Source organism: Cavia porcellus, unplaced genomic scaffold (genome assembly GCF_034190915.1).
Source record: "Cavia porcellus strain 051 isolate PalLab524CR breed Dunkin Hartley unplaced genomic scaffold, mCavPor4.1 scaffold_27, whole genome shotgun sequence".
In the NCBI taxonomy this organism is placed as follows: Eukaryota; Metazoa; Chordata; class Mammalia; order Rodentia; family Caviidae; genus Cavia; species Cavia porcellus.
This window is the reverse complement of record NW_026947510.1, coordinates 52907468-52928922: the sequence shown is the minus strand read 5'-3', so window position 1 is coordinate 52928922 and position 21455 is coordinate 52907468. Positions and strand designations below refer to the sequence as shown.

General features: G+C 59.0%; 1 protein-coding gene across 2 annotated transcripts; it reads left to right on the top strand.

Annotated features, from left to right (window-relative positions):
- The first annotated feature begins 3865 nt into the window (after positions 1 to 3865).
- Positions 3866 to 19453, top strand: Il2rb (interleukin 2 receptor subunit beta). 2 transcript variants are annotated; one of them, XM_003470359.4, is made up of 10 exons: positions 3866 to 4105; positions 9166 to 9283; positions 9498 to 9612; positions 10086 to 10164; positions 12111 to 12216; positions 13050 to 13198; positions 13959 to 14124; positions 14753 to 14873; positions 15651 to 15735; positions 17399 to 19453. In XM_003470359.4, exons 2-10 carry the CDS (start codon positions 9199 to 9201, stop codon positions 18188 to 18190), a joined length of 1698 nt encoding a protein of 565 aa, XP_003470407.1. In that variant the 5' UTR covers positions 3866 to 4105; positions 9166 to 9198; the 3' UTR covers positions 18191 to 19453. The 2 variants fall into 2 exon arrangements, with proteins under 2 accessions (XP_003470407.1, XP_013008650.1); XM_013153196.3 differs by lacking the exon at positions 3866 to 4105 and adding an exon at positions 5369 to 6653.
- Positions 19454 to 21455: the final 2002 nt, after the last annotated feature.

The window sequence follows — 21455 nt, the reverse complement described above, 5'->3', positions numbered from 1 at the left end:
TGGTAGAGGGCAACGGTTCCTGACAGAGGAAGACAGAAAAAGCCACAAGAGCATGAAGGGAGGATCGAGCCTCTTCCCTCCCTTGTATCATCTGCAGGATGCCCACCCAGGGTGGGTCAGTGCTCACACCATCAGTCCCAGCACTAGACAACAAACCGGTCACAAACTCTAGCTTCAGCCACCTTTGAAAGCCCACCCTTCCCGTGGCGGCATGAAGCTTTGGGGGGACATCCAGACACAAACCATAGTAAGTGGTAAGTGAGCTGTGGGGAGACCGCTTATGATGGTCCCTCCGAGGACACGCTGGGGGACGGTGCAGTGGGCACAGAAGTGACCGTGTGGAGAGAGGCCTGGTGGGCTCTGTCGGTCCCCGCTGCCAGGAGAGTTTCTGGATTCCCTGTTGTGGTACCTCAGAGAGACCCCAGTGTCCCTCCGGGAGAGACCTAGAGTCCACTCGGCTCCCTTTCCTCTTCAGGGTAGCTTTTTTTTTTTTTTTTTGCCCATGTGTGATTTCTGTCTAGAGTTGAGCATGCTGAGTGGGTACGTGGAGAGCTGGTGAGACTGAAGCCCTTGGAAGCTGAAAGCCACCAGCAGCTAGGGCTGGTGACACGGAAGCTCTGTCAGCAGAGGATCGTCATCAGCTGCCATCTCTGGTGGCCAGGAGCTGCAGTAGCTGGTGGATCCAAGTGACAAGGGTGTGGGGCACTAACACTAAGAGCTCCGAGCTGCTGGCATTCAAAGCGCAGAGCTGTTAACGCTAAAAGAGCTACACTTTGCCAGTTTGTGATTTTTATGTGAATGGAGCAAGAACCCTTGGTTCCATCTTGGAAGCACGTGGACCCTTCGGAGGGTCCTGAGAAAGACTATAGACGAAGGTGACAGCTGACAGCAGGCTCAACAGCCAGCCCATGTTTGATCGCCATCCCGTGGGCCACTAAGAATTCACAGTAGCCAGCAAAAGTCATTCTGGCTGGAAATTCAGGAGTGGAGACCAGGAGGGGGCCCCAGAGGTCCTGGCTGGTGGGAGGCCACCCCGCTTTGACCACAAGGGGCTGAAGAGGGCAGGCACATGTCCCTGCACCCGTGCCCAAGCATCTCCCAGGCCTCTGGGCCCCTCCTGCGTCCCCTCTGCAGTTCTCCTTTCCTCACCTGGCTTTGGGACCAGGCAGACACTGGCCTGGCTGCGCAGTCCAGGAGCTGCTGCTGACCGCCCAGCAAGGAGCCCCACATCCCGGAGGCCTGACACACGCGAAGCCGGCCTCTCATCTCACGGTTCACGGTAGATTTCCAAGCAGTGGGGAAAGCTCACTCTTCAGGGGCTCCCACACTTGATTCTGGCAGGAGGAGGGGAGCGGAAGGGATAGAGACAGAGAGAGAGGGTTGGAGGGAAAGAGGTGGAGAGAAATGGAGAGAGAGAGAGAGAGAGAGAGAGAGAGAGAGAGAGAGAGAAGAGAGAGAGAGACGGGAGAGGTGGGGCGGGATGGGCAGAGAAGCTGGGAGAGGATGGAGGGAAGGACACAGGAGCAGGGGGCCAGAGGTGAGATTTTAGGGTCCAGAGCAGAATCACTGTCCTCCTCCACGGCCTACAGCCCATGGTCAGTGCCCGGTCTCTGCTCCCTGCAAAGGAGGCTGAAGCGGAGCCCAGCGATGCTCCAGGAGGTTGACAGCTGGGTGCACGTGCCCTCTTCTCTCTGGTGCTCCCCGCTGAGGCCCTGCACGGCCCCGACATTTCCTGAGGGAGGTGCAGCAGGCGCTGCGAGGAGGCCTCTTCTCTCCCAGCTGGGCCCAGCAGCACCTCTCCTGACTGCCCAGCTTGTCTGGGCTGGCCCTTGACATAGCAGGGCCTGGCCTGATGTGGGGTCGTATGGTGGGGTTGCCCTCCCTTCTCCGCCTCCCATTTGTTCCAGGAGCCTCGACAGGTGAGCCTTGACCCTGATGTCCTGTGTCCCAGGGACCAGGGCTCACCCACCTCCTCTGTGCCTGTCTTGGCCTTTGGGCATCTCAGATGCACTGGAAGTGTTTGCTGAATGAATGAATGAACTAAGGAAGGAAGGAGGAGCAATAGTCCTGGACTGTACCCACCAGGCAGGCTGATGTCAGCTCTTGGACAGGGCTCTGCCTGTCACCAGCTAGATCTGTGACTGCTGGTGTTGTCTGGGGTTGTGATTTTTCTTTACTGTTGCTTCTAAACCTTTAACTGAATGCATTTATCTGGGCAAGGGGAAATAAATTTGGGTGTGCAGAAGGGTCTACAGCACAGAGCCACCCTCTCCTGGTCTCTCTGGAGAAGCTTCCGGAAACGTCTTCTGCTGAATAAACGGTGGCTGTTGTTCTCTGTGGAGGTGGTTGTGTTTCTTACCCTCCCCTGCATCCAGAGACCCTTCCCAGGAGGAAGGGGAGGGATGGAGGGGGGTCTCAGTGCCCTTCCTGTTACTGTAACCAAACGCCAGAGGCTGGGTGGTTTATCGAGAGCAGAGGGTGATTTTGCTTATGCTTCTGGATACTGGGAGCCTGAGAGCATGGTGCTGGCCCTGGTGACACTTCCTGCAGCAGCATCACTTGGTGGCCACTACGTAGTGAGACGGAGCAAGGTGCCTGCTCAGGTCTTTTCCTCTTTCTCTCCTTCCTTATAAGGCCACGAATGTCTCGATGGGGGTCCCACCCTGCAGATCTCATTTAACCCCAGCGGCCTCCAAAGGCTCCTCCTCTGGTGTAGATCTGGGAGCTACATTTCCAACCCTGGAACTTGGCAGAGGGCCTTGCCTTGTTTTGGCTGCAGACCTGTGTGCGGCCACGTTAGGTGCACCATACACACTGTGATTCGATCCTCACTGTTACAGGAGGAACCGCCAGCCCTCATGTTGCAGGTACGGCCACTGAGGCACAGAGAGGCCAAGGTCACCCAAGTCGCCCCGCTGCTGGGCAGCCTGGACTCACCTGTTCATTCTTGGCAAAGCTGCTCTATGTGTCTGTGGGCCCAGCTCTGTTCTGGGGTTCATGGGAGGAAGCCGTGCTTGATCCTCTTTTGGGGTCTCGCTTGCTCACATCTGTGCAGATGGGGGGGCTCTGTGGCCCTCCCAGGAGGCAGAGGTTTTCCATAAAATCCACAGCAGAGCCACTGAAGTGGGGGGACAGGAAGAGCAGAACCTGTGTGGGCCCGTGACGTGATGTGGAAACAGATGTGCACTTTCCTGAGGGGAGCCCCACAAATACTCACCATCCAACTAGCAAAGCCGCGAGCTGCACCTCCTTAAATCCTCCAAAAAGGAAAAGAGCCAGGCACAGTGGTGCACAGCTGTGATCTCAGCACTCCTGGGAGGCTGAGGCAGGAGGATCGCAAGTGCAAGCCCAGCCCGGGCAACTTAGCAACTTAGTGAGACCCTGTCTTGAAATGAAAAATGAAAAAGGCTGGGGATGTAGCTCCGTGTGATGGCCCTGGGTTCAATCCTCAGTACCTCAAAATAAAACCAAACAGAAGATAGGAAAAGGGTTAGGAGCCATGACTCGACAGAAAGAGAAAGATCTAAAATGATAATAAGTGGCCATCAAATTGCGCACCAAGCCCTAATCAGCAGTCAGCTCTGAATGATAAACTGAGAAAGGGGCTTCCTGGTGGGCTGGGTGAAAGGGGGCACCTTGAGAGATAACCGTGTCACAGGTCGGGGCGAGGTGGAGAGCACTAGGGTCACGTAGGCTTGTTTGTGTCAGGCCTGGGGGGTTGCGGAGGGTGCGTGTGACCGGATGTCGGGTGAGGCTTGGTGGCCTGTGTGCCATGGGAGGGGGGGCACAGAGGTCTGGTGCCCGAGAGTGCGCGCGTGTGTGCGTGAGGGTGTGCACTCCACGCAGCCAAGTGCGCAGCCGCCCCCGTGTAGGAGGGAGATCTTATCTCCTAGGTGCTCGAGGAGTTTCGGGCTTTCTCACCATCCTGGCTCCCCGCCTCCCGGCGCCCGCGCCCCTCCATGCTCTGCACAGGAAGTGGGCGGCTCTGAGTTTCGGTCTTTGCCGGCCCCACAGTCGCGTCTCTGCTACCTGGGCTGCCGGAGCTTGAGATGGCCAAGGTCCCAGCAGCAGGGAGTGCACTGCCTCAGCCTCATGTCTCAGCCAGGTGATGTACCCTGCCCTGCCCTGCCCTGCCCTCTGGGAGCCATTGTGACTGGGAAGGTGTCCCCCAGGGGTTTCTGCCTCAGCTCTGAGCCCCAGCCTCATTCTAGAATCCCAGGGCATGGGCGCTCCTGAGAAGAAGCCACTCCTCTGGGCCAGGCCACCGTCCTTCCCCCGCCTACTGAGGGTCTCCGGGAGCTGCTCTAGGGTGGGCCCTGTGCTTTGGGGCTCCGACCCTGAGAGGCGGGGAGGGGGCAGATGGCTAGAGTGGGTAGAGAGAGGGTTCAGGAGGTGGGAGAGGGAGACGGGGCCCAGATGTGTAATCTCTGCATGGTGCCCCCAGGAAGCTTGTGGGTGAAGAAGGAAAGAGGGGTCCCGCTGCCACCAGGCCTCTCTCTGGTGCCCTGGGGTCTGGCCAGGGTCTGGCCCTTACATGGCTGTGTGAGGAGGACAGTAGCCCTTCCAGGGCCCTGGTGGGGTAGGGGCTGAGCTCCCACACTGAGCTGTGTTTGTGGCACCCCAGGGTGGTGTGGTGATGGGGGAGGAATGGTGCCGTCTCCAGGATCCCCACTCTGCCCCCCCCGGAGCCAGGGTCCCACATGCTGCTAAGAGATGCAGCTGGAGTCCAGCTGCAGGAGGGGGTGCACCGTGTGTGTGTGTGTGTGTGTGTGATGGATGGTCAGAGAGACCAAATGGAGATGGCAATCAGAGTTCGGAGTCCAGATGAGACACCCCTGGTTACCAAGCTCCTGCTTTAACATCCTGTCCCAGTCCACCACGCACCCCACAGGCCACCAGGGCACCCAGCTGCCCCTGGGCAAGAGGCTCATCCATGCCTCCCTCTCCCCATCTGGACAAGGAGTAGCAGAGATCCGGCTCCCAGGGGTGCTGGGAGGGTCACACATTGTGACATCTCCCAGAGGCTGGTGTTGGGGCTGGGGCCAGGGCTGGGGCTGGGCCGCAGGGGCCGGAAAGTGGGCGTTAATCATCTGGGGACAGCTTGCCTTCCTGGCCTTTGTCGTCATCTTGCTGGAAATCAGGTGACGGTGTCTGAGCTGCTCTGAGATCCAGTTCTGACACTAATGAAGAGGGGTGACGAGCCCCAGCTCTAGGCTTGTGGCGGGGACCTGATGAGTCAGTGGTGGAGTTGGCCTGTGGCCATGCAGCGCTGGCTGGTGTGTGTGTGTGCATGTGCGTGTGCGTGTGCATGTGTGTAGGACACTGCGCACAGTGTGCTGGGGGCTCAGAGGTCCTGCTCTCTGCTTGCTGTTACCTGAGGCTGGCCTGTTCTGGGGTGACTTTGGGTGGGTTTCCAAGCCTCCCAGAGACTCAGGTCCCCCTTGAGAATCAAGCTGCAGCCTCTGTGGCTGTGAGGAGCCTCCCAGCCTGACACCTCTGGGTGCACAAACCCCTCACCCCTCCATGGAGTGGCGGGCGGCACTCCATCATGCCCGCTGCCTCTCTGCTGGGCATGTGGTTTGACTCTGACCTTCCTGAGGTCTTGCACCCTTGCCCTCCTGCCTCCCGCTCCCTGAGGTTGTGTCCCAGGTCATTCTTAGGCACAAAGTCACCTTGACGGCTGGGCCTGTCCTGGGTGACCCCTTACCAAGGACACACAGTGCCCAGCCCCAGGGTGAGGCTGGCATGCAGGAGAGCTTCTAAGAAGTGGCCCCTTTGTTGGGCTTTACACTCTTGGGGTCCCAACCTTGTGCCCTATCTGTTGGGAGACTCAAAGACAGAGACAAGGGGCCCTGCTCTGGAGAACTCACCCCTTGGTGGGGACAGTGGGCTGGGCCCCCACCCCCAGAGCAGAAGGCTGGCGATCTTAACCCTGGGTTTCAGGGCAGGAGTACACCAGAGAGGAGCCTTCAGGAGTCCGGGTGGTGACACAGCTCGGTGTGTGTGACCCCAGGGAGGTTAATGATCACTTTCCTGTCCGAAACTCAGGGCTGATAACAGTGAGAGCCTCTCCTGTGACTCACCTGTCACAGGACCTGGCACAGAGCAGCCTCAGCCCCCACGAGGGGAACTGTCACAGTGCACCAAGTCACAGCTCCGTGTGTTACAGTGGAGGGCGGGGGTCTGCAGGGTGAGGGCGCCTGCCTGCGCCTCCTGGGAAGACCCCAGCCGTGGGACCTTGGGCCGAGAGCCTCACTTCCCTGCCTCAATTTTCTTGTTTTGGAGTCTGGAGTGGTGCACGGTAAGTGCTCACAGCACAGTTTTGGGGTGATGAAAGGGGCAGTGGGGTACAGCTACTGCAGTGACCCAGCCCTGCCTTTTTTGCAGTCCTGGGGACTTCTGACCCATTCACTGGTTCATTTATTCCCTTGCGTTTATTGAGCGCCCACTGTGTGCCAGGCTCTGCAGCCTGGGGAGTGCAGGCACAGTGTGCTTCCGCCCTGTGAGATCCGAGGGGCTGGCCTGGCGGAAGGAGAGAGGCGGATTTAAAATGGCCTTGAAGGGCGACAGGACCCAGAGGGCTGGTGGGGCAGCGAGGGACACAGGAAGGGCATTTAGAAGCTTAGACCAGAGTTCCCGGCTCACGCAGGGAGGTAGGCATGATGCGTGTGTGAGGGCGCCTGTGCGGGTGTGTGCACGCGCATGCGCGCCTGCTACCCCGCGGGCCAAGCTGCAGGGCTGGCATTTGGGCTGCGGTCACAGCAGGGCTCTGGCTGCTATTTGGGCGGGGAGGCGGCTGGCTGCAGAGAGCTTTGGGAAATGAATGGCCTTGACTTGTGGCTTCTGCTACTGAGACCCCTGCACAGTTCAGGCTGCCCTCCTGGGAGGGTGGAGAGAAGGAGGTGGGCGGGCTGTCGCTGGGGGACTGTCATGGGGAGAAGCTGTGAGGGCACTGGGGCAACAGACCCGAGAGGCGGAGACGGAAGGGCTGGCCTGGGCTCAGTGCTCTGGGCCCCCTGGCCCTGGGCTGGTGAGGCTGGAGCCCGTGGAAGGCCAGAAGGCAGGGAGGGAGAGGGTCTCTGGGGAGAAGCCAGCGCCCAGCGCCCAGCGCCCAGCCCGAGGGACCTGGGAAGATCTTAGGCCCAAAGAGCAGGGGGCACACGGGACACAGGGGAGCTGAAGGACATAGAGGGACGAGGGACAAGGGGGACTAGGGACACTCCTCAGCACCCTACCCCACCTGCTTCGCCCCACCCTGCCCCTCTCCCTCAGCCCCTTCCTGTGTCCCGGCTCCCCCTCTACCCCCTCACTCTCTGCGGACCGGGACCCTGCAGGGCATGCGTGGTGACGGTCCCATTTCTCTAAGTGTCTCCTTGGCCACAGGTCATGTCCTGAGCTTTCCTTGTGTGACGTTCCCAATATGTGGCTAGGACGTCCCTGAGAGTCCCTGACGGAGACAGTTCTCGCTTCCCTGGGCTGGTCATTGAGGGTGGCTGTCAGGGGCTCTGGCATGGAAGCTTGGCAGCAGACACTGTGGGGTACAGATCTGGGAGCTGGGGTGCCAAGGACTCTTGCCTGGACCGAGCCCCACAGAGCACTGCCTCAGGCCAGGAGTGATGGTGCATGCCTGTAATCCTGGAGGCTGAGGCAGGAGGATCACAAAATTGACTGCAGCCTGGGTAACTATGACTTAGAGAGACAGTCTCTCAGAATTTTTTTTTGTTTTTTAATGGGCTGAGGAGGTAGCTCAGTGTGAGGGCCCTGGGTTCAATCCCAGTATGGTTAAAAAAACAAAAACGTGCTAGCTGGTCAGTGTTTCCTGGATACACAGGGGTACTCCTGAGGCTGTTTCTGGGGTGTCCTATTCTTTCCTTCCCTGGGGAGGATCTGGGGGCTCCCTATCCACCTGCAGGAGTTTTTAGGCAGGCAGGGGAGCAGGAGTGTACACAGGTCTCCCTCTGAGCCTCAGTTTCCCTATCTGCAAAGTGAGCAGGACCAAAGTGCTGCCTCCCAAAGCATTGTGAGTCCTGAAAGAATCCACACAGCCTCGCACTGTGCTTTAACAGCTCCTGCAAGGGGCCAGGTGCTGCGGCCCTGACACTGCCACGATTTCTTTATGCAGAGCTAAAAAAGCTCTGTGTGGCAGCTCAGCCCTCTGCAGCGAGGGGACCGTCGCAGGCTCTGTCCTGGAGGTGCAGGGCTGACCAGCGCCGTCCTCTATGCCCAGCTGCCCAGGACGCACTTTCCTCCCGGGCAGCTGCACTGGGGAAGGACGGAGACCTTCAGAGCGCCCTCACCTGCTGCCCGAAGCCAGTCCAGGGCCACCTTGGCCCCTGGGCTCCCCCAGCCCACTGCTGGCTTCTCTTGTTACCGACACGTCTTGGGGCCTCCTTGTAGATTCATCACCTCCCTTGACACGGGGTGAAGGGCAGAGGCAGGGGACAGGAGTGGACAGTGGGAGGCTCTGGAACCTCCGCTGCTGCCCTGCAGTGTTTCACGTCTGACTTCACGTTTGTCTGTTCTGTAACCTGCTTTTCTCCTTGTAGCTGCCCTGTGTATTCCAGGCTTTAGGAATGGGGCACCTGGAGCTCTGTCCTCGTGGGGTCTGCGTGACTCCCGTGTGCGTGCGTGTGTGTGTGTGTGTGTGTGTGTGTGTGTGTGTGTGTGTGTAAAATGAATAAATACAGTAAAGGTTTCCCCCATGTGCTCCTTCAATTTCCACGGTTTCAGTTCCCTGGGAATCAACCGTGGTTGGAAAACATTCAATGGAAAATTCTAGAAATAATTTGTCCGTTTTAAATCGTCTGCCATTCCAAGCAGCGCCGTCAGCCTCCCCCTGTCTCGTCCCGTCCTGCAGGGCCTGGGAGGTCCCCTGGGCCAGCACACCGGTGTGCCCACTGCCCTCCTCGTAGCCCCTCACAGCCGTGCCGGTTATCAGAAGGACAGTGGGTGTCACAGCACTTGTGCTCAGTGACCTCACGTGGAGCCTGGTGCCGGGGTCCAGTGTCCCATCTTCCTCCTGTGTCTCTGAACACCTGCACAGGGACGTGAGGGAAGGGCACGAGCCAGCGAGCAGGGCGGGGCAGCTGCGGGTGCCCAGGGCTGGGCTGTGCAGGCGGGGTGGGGCTGAGGGACGGGCGCTCACTTTGCTGTCCCCACCCTCAGGGCTTCCCCCACCAGCTCGGCTCTGTGCATGTGATGGCGGCCCCAGCTCTGGCCTGGTGTCTGCCCCTCCTGGTCCTCCTGCCCCTGACAGCTCCTCCGGCATCTGCAGCAGTGAACGGTGAGGACCCTGGCATCGGGCAGCTGTGATTTCCCCAGCAGAGGGCCAGGGCCGGCTGGAGCCCGTCCTAGACCCCTGCTCCTGGGCAGAAGGTCCAGAAGCAGCAGCAGGAGGCAGTTCGGAGGGTGGCTCAGGGCACCAGGGGCCGGGCGGTGGCTGCACCTGGAGGCCACGGGCACCAGGCAGCCAGCACTCATGCCTGTCCTGCCCGCAGACACTTCTCAGCTCGAATGCTTCTACAATTCTAAAGCCAACGTCTCCTGCCTGTGGAGCCGGGAGAAGGGTATGCAGAACACGTCCTGCCATATCCGCGCCCGATCCAACCAACGGTGAGTGCAGCCCAGGGGATCTGCAGGACCTTGGGACCATGTGATCTCATGGTCACTAAACTGTCATACCAGATCCCAGGACATCTGTGCTCACCAAGCTAGGGGTTTCCAGGACTCGCGTATTCTTCGAGGCATTGATTGAAAGAATTGTGCAGTCAGCTACTTAGGCTCCTGGACGTGTGGTGGGGCGCAGGCTGCAGTCCAGGGGCTGGAAAGAGCCGGGGGAAAGTAGTCTAGGGACATGGGGCTGTGAGCCTGCTGTGCCAGGGCTGAGTCCCCTTCAGAGGCCGGGTGGAGCATGGTGGAGGGTAGGGGGTGGTGAGGGTCTCCACAGTGTTCAAGCAATGTGGGATTTTGAGAGCGCCCTGTGGCAGCTGTGGGGCCAGGGCCATTATCGAACTGGTGCCGTCTTGCGGGGAGGGGGCTGAAGAGGGCCCCTCCTTCCTTGCTAAAGAGGCTCTTTGCCTTGACAGGCCCTGGAACTGGACCTGCCCCATGTTCGAAGTGAGCCGGACGACCTGGGCCTGTAACCTGGTCCTCGGATCCCCAACTGTAAGCCTGCTGGCGGGGGGAGGGGGAAAGGCCTCCCTTCTGCTCCAGGCTGTGGTCTAGGGTGGGAGAGGGGGCCCCGGGGGAGGAGCCAGTGGTCTGGAGCCAGGTGAGGGTGTGAGGATGCTGCCCTGCTGCCCCTCGAAGGCACTGGAGGGCACTGGGAATGCCCAGGCCATGTTTGCCAGCCATTGCCAGGTTTTCCATATAGTGAGGGGGGTCTGGGGTGACAGTGTGGCAGCAACCAGGTGCTGTGTCCCCCACCCCCAGGAGTCGGTAGGGGGCCTGGCTCCACCAAATCCTAGCTGTGTGGCCTTAGGCAAGTCCCTAAGTCTCTGTGCTTCAGTCTGACCTGCAGGAGGGAGCAGCGATGGCACCCATCTCAGAGGGCCCTGAGGAAATTAAATGGGATAAAACGTGCTCGTGGGAGCACATTACTGGCACCATCTTTGTGACAATGGTCATGCGATGATTATCTGGGGGAAGTCTGGTTCCCACAACTGCTGTAAGAAGGTGGTGGGGTCCTGGGGTGCAGGGCTGAGCAGCTGAGAGGATGCTGGTGGTCAGGGCCACTGTTTGCTCAGAGAGGTCAGTGGACTGAGTCTGGAGGCTTGAACCCCAAACCACCACCCCAGGCTGGGCCAAGCACGGGTCCCAGCAGGGCCTGCCCCGAGCGTGAGGCCTGCAGGGCGGGGAGGCCCTCACTCGACAGCACGGGGTGGGAAGATGGCCATTCTCATGGCTGTGGTCACTCTGTGGGCTGAGGACGCGGAGGCCTGTGCACGGCCTGAGCTCCCCGCTGACCAGCTACGTGGTCTGGAGTGCATCTCTCAAGTGGCCCCAGCCTCAGGCTCCTCACCACATTGTCAGGAGGGACCTGGTGGTCTCGGACCAGGATCTAAAAATGCAATGAATGTTTAAATTTATAAACTTACCACAGTGAAAGACACATTGGCCCGGATCTCCCTGGGAACACTTCCCTTTCCTCGGAACGGACTCCCCCCATCCCTCTGCGCTTTCTGAAGCAGTTCCCGAAGTCCTCTTCCCTGAGGCTTTCAGGGCTCCTCCTGTGTCCTGAACTGATCCCGGCAGTTTCTGCCTGTGGCACACATTATGGTGTGCCTCACCCACCTCACGGAGTGCAGTGGGCCGCATTCGATGTCTGGTTCTCCCTTAAAATCAAAACGACCACGAGAGGTCAAGGTTTTGAATGAATTCAGTACATGGAGGCAGCCAGGGCAGTGCAGCTCAAGACCTGAGAGAAGACTTTCAGACCTGCCCTGGGAAGTATCAAGAACCCCGGATGACTGTCCGGGGAAGTATTTAGAGGAGGGGTGTTGACAAGGTATTTTTTACTGTAATAATTTTTTTAACATGCACATACACACACGCACGCATACTATATATATATATATATATATATATATATATATATATATACACAATTTAAATCAGATCTAAGTAGCTGAGGTGTCTGAGCGGCAGCACACAGGAGGTGCTCAGTACCTGGCCGTTTCACTTCAGGAAAGATCGGGGTGGGGACAGCTGTTTAACCCTCCCCCCCTTATCTGGGGGCTTTCTCAGGGCTTGCTGCTTGCACGCCTCGGAGCTGGCCTCCTTCCTGCGTTAAATCAGGGGTCGGCAAACTGTCACAGTCTGCACCAAAGCCGACCCACTACCTGTTTGTGCGTCTCACTGAGCCGTGGCCCTGCAATGCAGTCACTGAGCCATGGCCCTGCCACCCAGATCCAGCCGCATGCCACCCGGGACGGCTTCACAGCGGCCGAGTTAGTGGCAGAGGCAAAGGCCATGCGGCCTGACAGCCAGAGCCGTCGGCCGTCGTGGAAAATGGTGGCTGTCCCTGCTGCTGTCCTGCTGTGTCCCCACCCTCCCGACCTCTGCACCCCGGTGGGGCGGCAGCTCCACGCGGCCTCTCTCTCCTCCTGCAGTCTCAGCCGCTGACCTCGCAGGACGTCATCACTGCCCGCGTGATGTGCTGGGAAGGTGGACAGTGGCGGATGGTGCTGACCAAGGTCTTCCAGCCTTTCGAGTACCGTGAGTGAGGAACCGGGGTGGGGATGGGCTTCCTCCCGGCCTCGGCCGGAGACCGCGTCTGCCGTCCAGGCCTCTGCGCCTGCGCACGTGCTGGCCCCCTCCTGGAAGGCCTTTCCGCGAGCAGCTCCTGCCGTCCTTCCAGCCAGCAAGAAGAGTCCCCTCCTCTAGGAGGGCTTTCCAGATTCCCCCCAGCTCTCCGCACCCTGCTTGCAGACGGTTTATGTCTGGTTCTCACTGCCTGCTCTGTCTCCCTCCTGGCCTGTGAGCCCCCTGAGGCAGAGTCTCTGTGGCCCCTCTGCCTCCTTTCTGAGCACCCAGCATACCCTGCTCAGGATGGTGCTCGAGGAGGGTTGTCGAATGACTGAGTGTCTTCTCTGTTCCCCCAACTTTGGGGGCCATGGTTAGGGAAGACGTACGGTAGGAAGTGAGATCCCTGCCCTGATCTCGTGTGATCTGAGCCTCAGTCTCCTCATCTGTAAAATGGGGACAATCAGTTCCTGGGGGTCATGAAAGAATCTTTGGGCCGAATGAAGAAACTTCTTGGCATGTAGACTTTCACGTATGTTATATGCGTGCTTTCTCCGTATCTTCCCCTCTCAGAGATTAGGTCCACTGAGCACGTCCCTGCCTGCAGGGGGCTCCAGGTAGGCAGGACAGGCGGATCCTGAGCTAGAAATGGAAAGGAAACTAGAGGATGTGACAGGGCTGGGCTTGGGAATCAGAGCCGGCTCCTCTGAATGGTGGCCCCAGATAGGAACCTGGAGGAAGACGGGGAGGGCCTGAGGACCTGGGTGCTCAGAGACCGCTCATCCTCCTCTTTCTCCTGTCTGCAGTCCGCCTGGTGGCTCCCACCTCCCTCCAGGTCACCTTCGTGGACACCAACAGATGCAATGTCACCTGGCACCTCACCCAGATCTCCCACTACATCGACTCCTACTTGGAGTTTGAGGCTCGGACACGGTCTCCGGGCCACAGCTGGGAGGTGAGACCTGATCCGCCCTCTCCCCATCCTGACTGGGGCCGCGTGTCCTGAATGTGTCCAAATGTCTGTCGGCTTCTATCTTAGCGAGGTCCCACGCAACCCGGCACTCAGTGGGTGGCAGAGCCACCCTGGTCACTCATTCTGTCCTACCAGGCACTGTCCTGGAAGCCTGAAGACACAGCCAATTTCAGGCTGACTGCAGGGCCAGACTCCCAAAGATGAGAGGCAGCTGCGGCCTCCCTGTGAGAAACCCCCGGCCCCGTCCCTGGGGAAAGGTGGCCCCTTTGATCACTTGATGGCTCCTGTATTCCTGGGTCGCCCTTGCACACTTACTTACTGAGCACCTACTATGTGCTGGGCAGGAGGAGAAAATACAAAGTGAGGCTGTGGAGCTGGGGCCTCACGTGGGCACAGCAGGGGACCATCAGTGGGGGGCATGGCTGTGGTGGGCACAGCGGAGACAGCTCAGCAGAATGAAGGAGCTGTGTGGCTGGGCAGCAGCGTGGCTGTGGGTGGGGGAAAGGTGGCACAGTCCTCCTTGTGGCATCTAGTAGGCAGGGGACCCTGTGGGACAGCTGGTCAACCTGCAGAGGCGTTTGCTCAGGTGTGGGGCTTACAGCAGGGCAGGGCGGGGCCAGTCCTGGGCCAGTCTGGTCTGGCACGGGGGAGATCAGACAAGGAGTGGGAGAGGGGAGGCCATATGGGAGGTGGCGGGCAGGGGACCTCTCAGTGTGACTGTCCTGCCCCGGCCCTGTCCCAGGAGGCCACCCCGTTGAGTCTCAAGCAGAGGCAGCAGTGGATCTTCCTGGAGAAGCTGGTGCCGGACACTCCGTATGAGCTGCAGGTGCGGGCCCGGGTCCAGAGAGGCCAGCACAGCACGTGGAGCCCCTGGAGCCAGGCCCTGGCCTTCAGGACCAGGCCTGCAGGTACTGCGGCACAGGGAGGGGTGTGTGTGTGCAGACTTCTGCTCCCGTCCCCCATCCCTTATACCAGACAGCAGCACAGGGCCACTGGTGGGTCACAGCCAGGCCTGCTAGGGAGCAGATACTCCTCATCCGTCACCTGTGGAGTCCTCCTTGCGGTGCTCAGAGCAAGCGAGGGGCAGAGTCTGGGCTAAAGAGCGTCTGTGCAGAGCCGGTCACTCCCGGAATGTCAGCTTCGTCCCTCTCTGCTTCCTCCTCCTCTGTTTGGCCTCCTGGCCACTAACCTCAGGGCCTTTGCACTGAGCTGCACCTGCAGCCCTGTTCGGGGACAAGTGTCCTCTAAATTGCTAAATCACCCAGGCTGGACTGGAGCCTCAGTTCTCTGCCTCAGTCTCCCAGAGGGCCGGGATTGTAGGCGGGTTCCAGCCTCATGCCCGGCTACTTGGCGTCTTTCCCTTAAGCATCACCTCTGGCCTCCTGGGGAGGATGGGCCTCAGCAGGGCCCCGCCCCAGGCCCCAGTACAGCGCCTGGCAAGATGTGGGCAGGTGGCAGGTCATGGTGCCAGGTGCAGGGGGGGCAGTTGACGGGTGGCTCTCTGACGCTCTCCTTGCTTCTCCCCTCCGCCGACAGCCCCCCGGAAGGAGCCCCTGCCCTTCGCTTGGGTCCTCGGCCCTGCCCTGGGCCTCGGGCTGGCCTGCGGTGTCATCATCTCTGTGTTCTTCTTGGTCAACGGCAACTGCCTCCGGCCTTGGTAAGAATCCGTCTCCTCCCCGTCCCGGCAGCCCGCAGCCTTGTTCCCAAGCAGGGGGGGTCCTCTCCTCTCTGCCCCCCAAAGCCTGCTTCCCTCCACCTCCCCTCTTTGCTCTCCTTTGATCCACTCCCATCACACCTGGGGTACGCTGACCCTCCGTCCAGCACCTCTGGTAGCTATTTGGAAACTTTTTGCGAATCAGGAACAGGTAGACTTTTCTCCAGGCAAATGCATATTGGCCCTGGGCATTCAGCTAGGCAAAGCAGAACCTGCGCTGGGATTCAGCCCCTCCTCATTCCCCTCCTCAAACTCGGAAGCCCTGGGGCAGTGCACAACCTGAACCTCCATCCATGGCAGCCTTGATTAGGAGGCTTCTCCTCTGTCTCCCTCTTTATGGCTCACTCTGCTCCAGCCACCTCCAGCCCTGACCGCTCGGGCGTGTGTGGTCTCCCTGCCCTACTCCTACATTCTTCTCTTGGGTGCTCTCTGCTCTGTGTCTCCACAAAATATTACGCAGTTCACTTGTGTCTGCCTTCTCATTAGGAGTAGAGAGCGGCCACTTCCTGGCCCTTCTTTCTTGTTATTGGTTTTTGTTTTGTATTTCTGAAATGGTGTCTCTCTAAGTTGCCCTGACTGGCCTGAACTTGCAATCCTCCTGCCTCAGCATCCTGAGTAGCTGGCATTATGCTTGGCTCTGTGCCCAAGCCCTCAGGGGCTGGGCTGGCACAGGGCCCCACCTGCTCCCCGTCTCACACCCGCTCCTACCCTCCCGTACAGGCTGAAGAAAGTTCTGAAGTGTCACATCCCAGACCCCTCGGAGTTCTTCCCTCAGCTAAACTCCGAGTACGGAGGGGATTTCCAGGTAGGAGCTTGTGGCTGGCAGGGCGGGTGGGCTGAGCCTGGGATGGCAGGACACGGGCATAGCAGTAGTGGCTTTTGCAGTGGGCCAGTCTGCCCGGGGTCTGCCCTTTCCTGGCTGTGTGACTTCAGAACCCCTCTGGGCCTGACTTTTGTCCCCTGTGAAATGTGGAGAAAATAGTGTCACTGTGTGTGCTGCTCTGGGAGCACTGGCTAGCAGGGACCCAGTGGGGGTCGGTAACCACAGGCGCTGAGGAGTCCTCGGTCACCTGGAGTCCCCAGCATGCGCTTGGCTTGCGAGTGCAGGTCCACCCCGCAGCGACCTGGGAGTCACTGCACAGCTCCATGGCCTGCCCTCCCCCAGCGCCACCTGCTGAGGGCTGGAAATTTCAAGAGGCAGCGGTGGGAGGGGCCCTGAGATTGGAAGGGGCCAAGTCTTCCCGGGGTACCCTGGGCTGGCTGCGTTGGAAATGCAGTGGCAGGGCTCCCTCCACAAGGGCCGGCTGAGTCCAGACTGGGTACCTCGCCGGCCCTCTTCCAGCTCAGTGTCCTGACTGCAAGCCTGGGACACAATGCTGGGGGAGTGGGGTCCTGCCTGGGGCTGTGGAGATCTCGCCACCCTTGGCTCTGGCTTCCTGCCTCAGGCTCAGTATGGGGTGGTGGCTCCTCCGGACACAGGAGGTGCTGGCCAGCAGGGACCAGCCATCAGCAGGTAGATGGGAGCCCTGGTCTTAACCCTGTCCTCTCCAGAGCCTGGCACCAATGCCACAGGGCTGAGCCTGGCCCGAGGATCCGCAAGCATACATACAAGTGTGAACATGTGTGCACATGTGTGTGTGCGTGCAAGTGTGCATGTGTGAAGTCACTCTGGAGGGGAGAGCCAGGAAGAGCTGCTACACTCACTTACCTGGACGCGGCTGGCCCACTGCTAGGGCTCCTGGGACAGCAGACGCTGGCCTCTCCAGCACCGGGCCTGGGTCCCCGCCCGCACCCCAGAGCCTCCTTCCCCCCATGTCTGCTCAACAGCCTCCTCCCGGGGGAGGGGAGTCTCCCTGCTGACCCAACCGATGACAGTGAGGGAGTTGAAAGGAAGTGGCCAACGCTCGTGGAAACTGAGGCTCGGAGAGGGTGGCCTGCCCAGGGCCACGTGGCTGGAGGGCGCCATGGCTGGGCTGGAACTTGGGTTCCCTTACTCCTCGCCAGGGCTGGGTGAAATCCTGGTCACCACAGCATGTGCCCTGGGCACTGTTCTCTCTGGGTGAGGGTGAGGGGCTGCCAGGTGTGGGTACCCCGGTGCACTCACCCCCCCCCCAGCACTGGCCATCACAGACCTGGGCGTGTCCCTTTCTGGCGTCCATACAGTGAGCAGGATGGGTGCATAGGGCTCCCGCCTTGGCACTGCTTGGTGGGTGCAGGCAGATGCCTGCCGTGTCCCTTTTGGGCATCCTGGTGATGCTGTCCTCCGCCCTGGCCCTGCACCTGGGGCAGCGGGTGCTCGGGGACAGTCATGCTCCTCCCTTGTACTTGTGTGAGCCTGCACTGAGCTCTGTGACAGAGGCGCATGGGGACCAGGCTGGGGACTTCCCAGCAGGGACGCTGGCACCTGCTGAAGTTCTGAGGGGCGGGCAGGGAGACACTGCTGACCTCTGCCGGCCTCTCTCCTGCAGAAGTGGCTGTCCTCGCCCTTCCCCTCGTCCTCCTTCAGTCCGGGAGCCCCTGCGCCCGAGATCTCCCCGCTGGAAGTACTGGACAAGGACACCAAGGCCGCGCAGCTGCTCCTGCTGCAGCAGGACAAGGCGCCCCTGCCCTCGCCTTCCCCCAGTGGCCACTCGCAGACCAGCTGCTTCACCAACCAGGGCTACTTCTTCTTCCACCTCCCGGATGCCCTGGAGATCGAGGCCTGCCAGGTGTACTTCACCTACGACCCGTGTGCTGAGGTGGAGCCCGAGGAGGGTGCGCCCCCAGGGTCCCCCCGCGCACCCCTGCTGCCCCTGCCGAAGGAAGACGATGCCTACTGTACTTTCCCCCCCGGGGAGGACCTGCTGCTCTTCTCCTCCAGTCTCCACGGTGGCCCAAGCACCCCCCACATTGTCCCTGGGGCTGCTGGGACCAGTGAAGAGAGGCTGTGCCTCTCCCTACAGGAGGGTGCTCCTCAGGACTTGGGTCCCCCACCCACGATGTCCCCTATGCCTGCAGTCCCTGACCCAGTGGGTTTCCAGTCACCCCTGGAGCAGGCACCGGGGGTGACTGGGGAGGAGGTCCCTCCCCCAGGGCCTGAGGATGGGGCTGATTCCCCGGAACAGGGCCAGGACCAGGACCAGGGTCAGGGCCAGAGCCAGGACCAAGGCCAGGGCCAGGGCCAGGGCCAGGGCAGGGCTGCTCCCTTTTCCTGCGCCGACACTGACGTTTACCTGTCCCTCCAAGAACTCCAGGCTCAGGATCCAGCTCACCTGGTGTAGACAGCAGGAGGCTGCCTGCTGCTGTGCCAGGCCCAAGGGGTGCCCCAAGGGCAGTGCAGTGCCGAGGACAACTCCACCCAGATGCCCCCACCCACTTTCAATCCTCAGCGGCCGCTCCATGGCTGCCCAAATGCCAGGGCAGGGATGGGAATGGGAGGCTGACCCTGCTGTCTGTCATCACTGAGTCCCTGGAGTTTTGTCTCCGAGGCATCCTCCCCGCTCCCCTCCCAGCCCGCAGTCACCTGCGGACCCGGACACCATCATCCCCACTCCCCTCTGGGCTTCCTCCTCAGGCCACTGGAGTGCGCCTTCCACAGGGAAATGCGGGTGTAAATACGGCTGGCCCCTCACCTGCTCCACATGGCGTGGCTCCCTGGGCCTCCGCAGCACCCTTAGCCTTCTGAGACCCTCACAAGTGGCCTCTCCAAGTCTCTCCACACTGCCTTCTACCCTGAACTTTGTGTGTGCTGTTGCCTGTACCCGGAGCACCCATGCCACCTCTAGATGACAATCGGCCCTCAACCTTCACACACCAGGCCTGCTTCCGCCAAGGAAAACACTGCTGGATTCAGTGCTGCGAGGGGACACCACCCATGCCACAGGTGGTGGAGAGGGGGTCCCTCTACCTAGGAACAGAAAGAAGTCCCTATGGCGGTAACCCTTCTGGAGCTTTCCATGGTGGTCTCGCAGATTCACAAGGGTAAACCTGGAAGTCCTGCAGCCTCGTGCCTCCAGCAAGGGGTCCCCACGCCAGGCAACTTTCACCTGATAGCTCTTGCTCTTATGAATCCCCTGGACTGCCTGCACACAGGCCAGCAAGAGGCCGATCGCATTCAGTGTCCCCTTCCTATAATGATCACCGGCCTGCACTAAAGCCAGAAATACTCCCAATCCCAGACGAATGGTTTGGGAGCAGCAGGGCCTGTATTTATAGGTCCTTCTTGCAGCTGATTGGGCATGTGACCACAAGCCCACCCATAGGCTGACTAGCAGCCTATAAGAAAGCTTGGTACAGAAACTCAGTCCAAACAGGAGGGCTAGACATGAGCTAGCCAATCAGAGGATCTCTTGGGCTCAGCCAATTAATCCTGGGGGTGGGGGAGCAGGCGTTTGGGCCAGAGCTTCCAGAATCTGGGTGAGATATGCTGAGCTGCTGGAACAGAGGATGTGGGAGTCCTGACACAGGAATTCCCACTGTCTGTATTATTTTTTATCCTGATCCCTGTCATTTTTATATTCAAAATAAACTTTTTCTGGAGGTTGGGTGAGCCTTGGGTCTTTATTATAGACAGAGCTTGCTGACTAGGCAGCCATCCTCCTACCTCCTGATGTAGCAGTTTTGCGCGCCCCAGGCCACAGGCCTTGTCAGCCCGCCTGGTGGGTCACATCAGAGCTGGGCCACACCTTTGCTTGTTTCCGAGCCCAAGAGGACAGACCTCTCTGTGTTCAGTTTCCTTGTCTCCAAAATGGAGATAATAATCACTCCATTGCTTTGAAAAGTTCCTGGGCGTGTTATATTTCTCGAGTCTTGAGGACAGATGCATCTCTGTGTATTATCATTGTTATGATTTTCTTAATATTTTTTTAAAAAATCGATTCACTTTTAAAGAATATATTTAAAGAAAAATCTTTTTCAAAAAAGAATGTTGGCAGTGCTGGGAATTAAACCTGAGACTTCTACATCGAGCTACATCCCCAGGCTTGTTATTTTTTATTTGGAGTCAGGGTCTCAGCAAGTTGCCCAGGCAGGGCTCACACCCGTGATCCTCCTGCCTTAGCCTCCTGGAGTGTAGGGATACAGGTGTGCACCACATTTCCAGGCTAAGAAAAATCTTTATAGTGTTCTGTGAGTGGAAAAATTGATTTTCACTATAAATAAAAGGCAATTGTAAAAGGTACATACAACGAAGCAAAACATTTGTATTAATTGCGCAGGGGAAATCTATTGTCTGTTGGTCTAGAGAGGAGATTAGCAGGTACTGGAGAATTATTGAAAACCAAATGGATACTTTGAGCTGGAGAGCAAACAAAATTATAAAGGGAATATCTTTCTCTTCTAGGAAGTCAGGCTGATCTTATTTGGTGTCTTGGAACTAACATCTGTCATACACCTCATAGATCTGTCGTTGGGAAATACTGATACCTACCTGTCTCTCTACCTATCATGTTTTTTCAGTGTCCAAAAAAATGGTGACCCAGACCATGCATAACAATTCCTGGCATTCATAAATCTGGAGCCACGCAGACATTGCTAATTGATTGCACCTATGCACAGCAGACATACCTAATCGATGATGGCCTGCCTTCCTGCAGAGCCTGGGTGCAGCTTCAGCTGATCACAGCTGGTACCCGGTGACATCTGGGAACCACACAACCTCTCAGGTTTCTTTTGCAAGAGGAGCTCTTAATTTTCCCAACTCCAGTTTTCCAGACAGGGAGAAGTGGGGCTGAAACTCTGGGGTCTGGAAAGCTGAGAGGGGTCTGGAGTGGGCAGGTCCAGGGAGCCAAAACGGAGATTGCTGGGGAGGTGAAGGAACCATCCAACTACACCAAGGAGAAATGTGAGCGCTGGACCACCCCGCAGCCCCCAGATCTGTGCCTGCCTCCTGCTTCCCTCTGCACCTGACGGGTCTCCGGGGCCCAGCTGAGCTGAGCCTGCTCCCCAGCTGGCGCCTTCACCCCACCCTGCCAGCTGCTCCTCCTCAGCCCCTCCCCAGGATGCCACCTCCCCCTGGTGTAAGGTGGCCCATCCCCCACTCCCTGCAGCTCAGGCCTCTCGCCAGGTGACAGCTGGGCTCCCTGGACCTGCCCACTCCAGACCCCTCTCGGCTGTGACATGAGGCTGGAACCACAAGTTTCACATCAAGAATTGGGAGCTGGGGTTGGAGGTGAGCTGAGAGCAAGGATCACAACTGACTCATTGCTTTAGCACTGCTGATTCGTGGGCTACAAGTAGTCCTGCACCCCAACAATGCACTTCTGAACTCCTATACATCCCTTAGAGCCCTACTGGATGGAGCATCCCCACTTCTGGAAGACCCTCTGATTTGCCTCATGTAGTGTTGATTACTCCTCCTTCTGTCCCTCTCCTGAGCTACCTCTGTTGTTATAATGATCTCTCATGCTTCGGGTCAGACTCAGGGCAGATGCTAAGGGTACAGGGGTAATAACGATAGCACTCTGGTAGGCTGGAGCAGGAGGATTGCAAGTTTGAGCCCGGCCTGGCCAACTCAGTGACTTAGTGAGGCTTAGTGTAAAAATTGAA

Excerpts from the sequence above, each read along its gene's own strand:
- Il2rb (XM_003470359.4), top strand. The coding sequence starts at position 9,199 with ATGGCGGCCCCAGCTCTGGCCTGGTGTCTGCCCCTCCTGGTCCTCCTG. Across the intron at positions 9,284-9,497 it reads GGCATCTGCAGCAGTGAACG|ACACTTCTCAGCTCGAATGC; the intron begins GTGAGGACCCTG and ends TCCTGCCCGCAG. Across the intron at positions 12,217-13,049 it reads CTTCCAGCCTTTCGAGTACC|TCCGCCTGGTGGCTCCCACC; the intron begins GTGAGTGAGGAA and ends TCCTGTCTGCAG.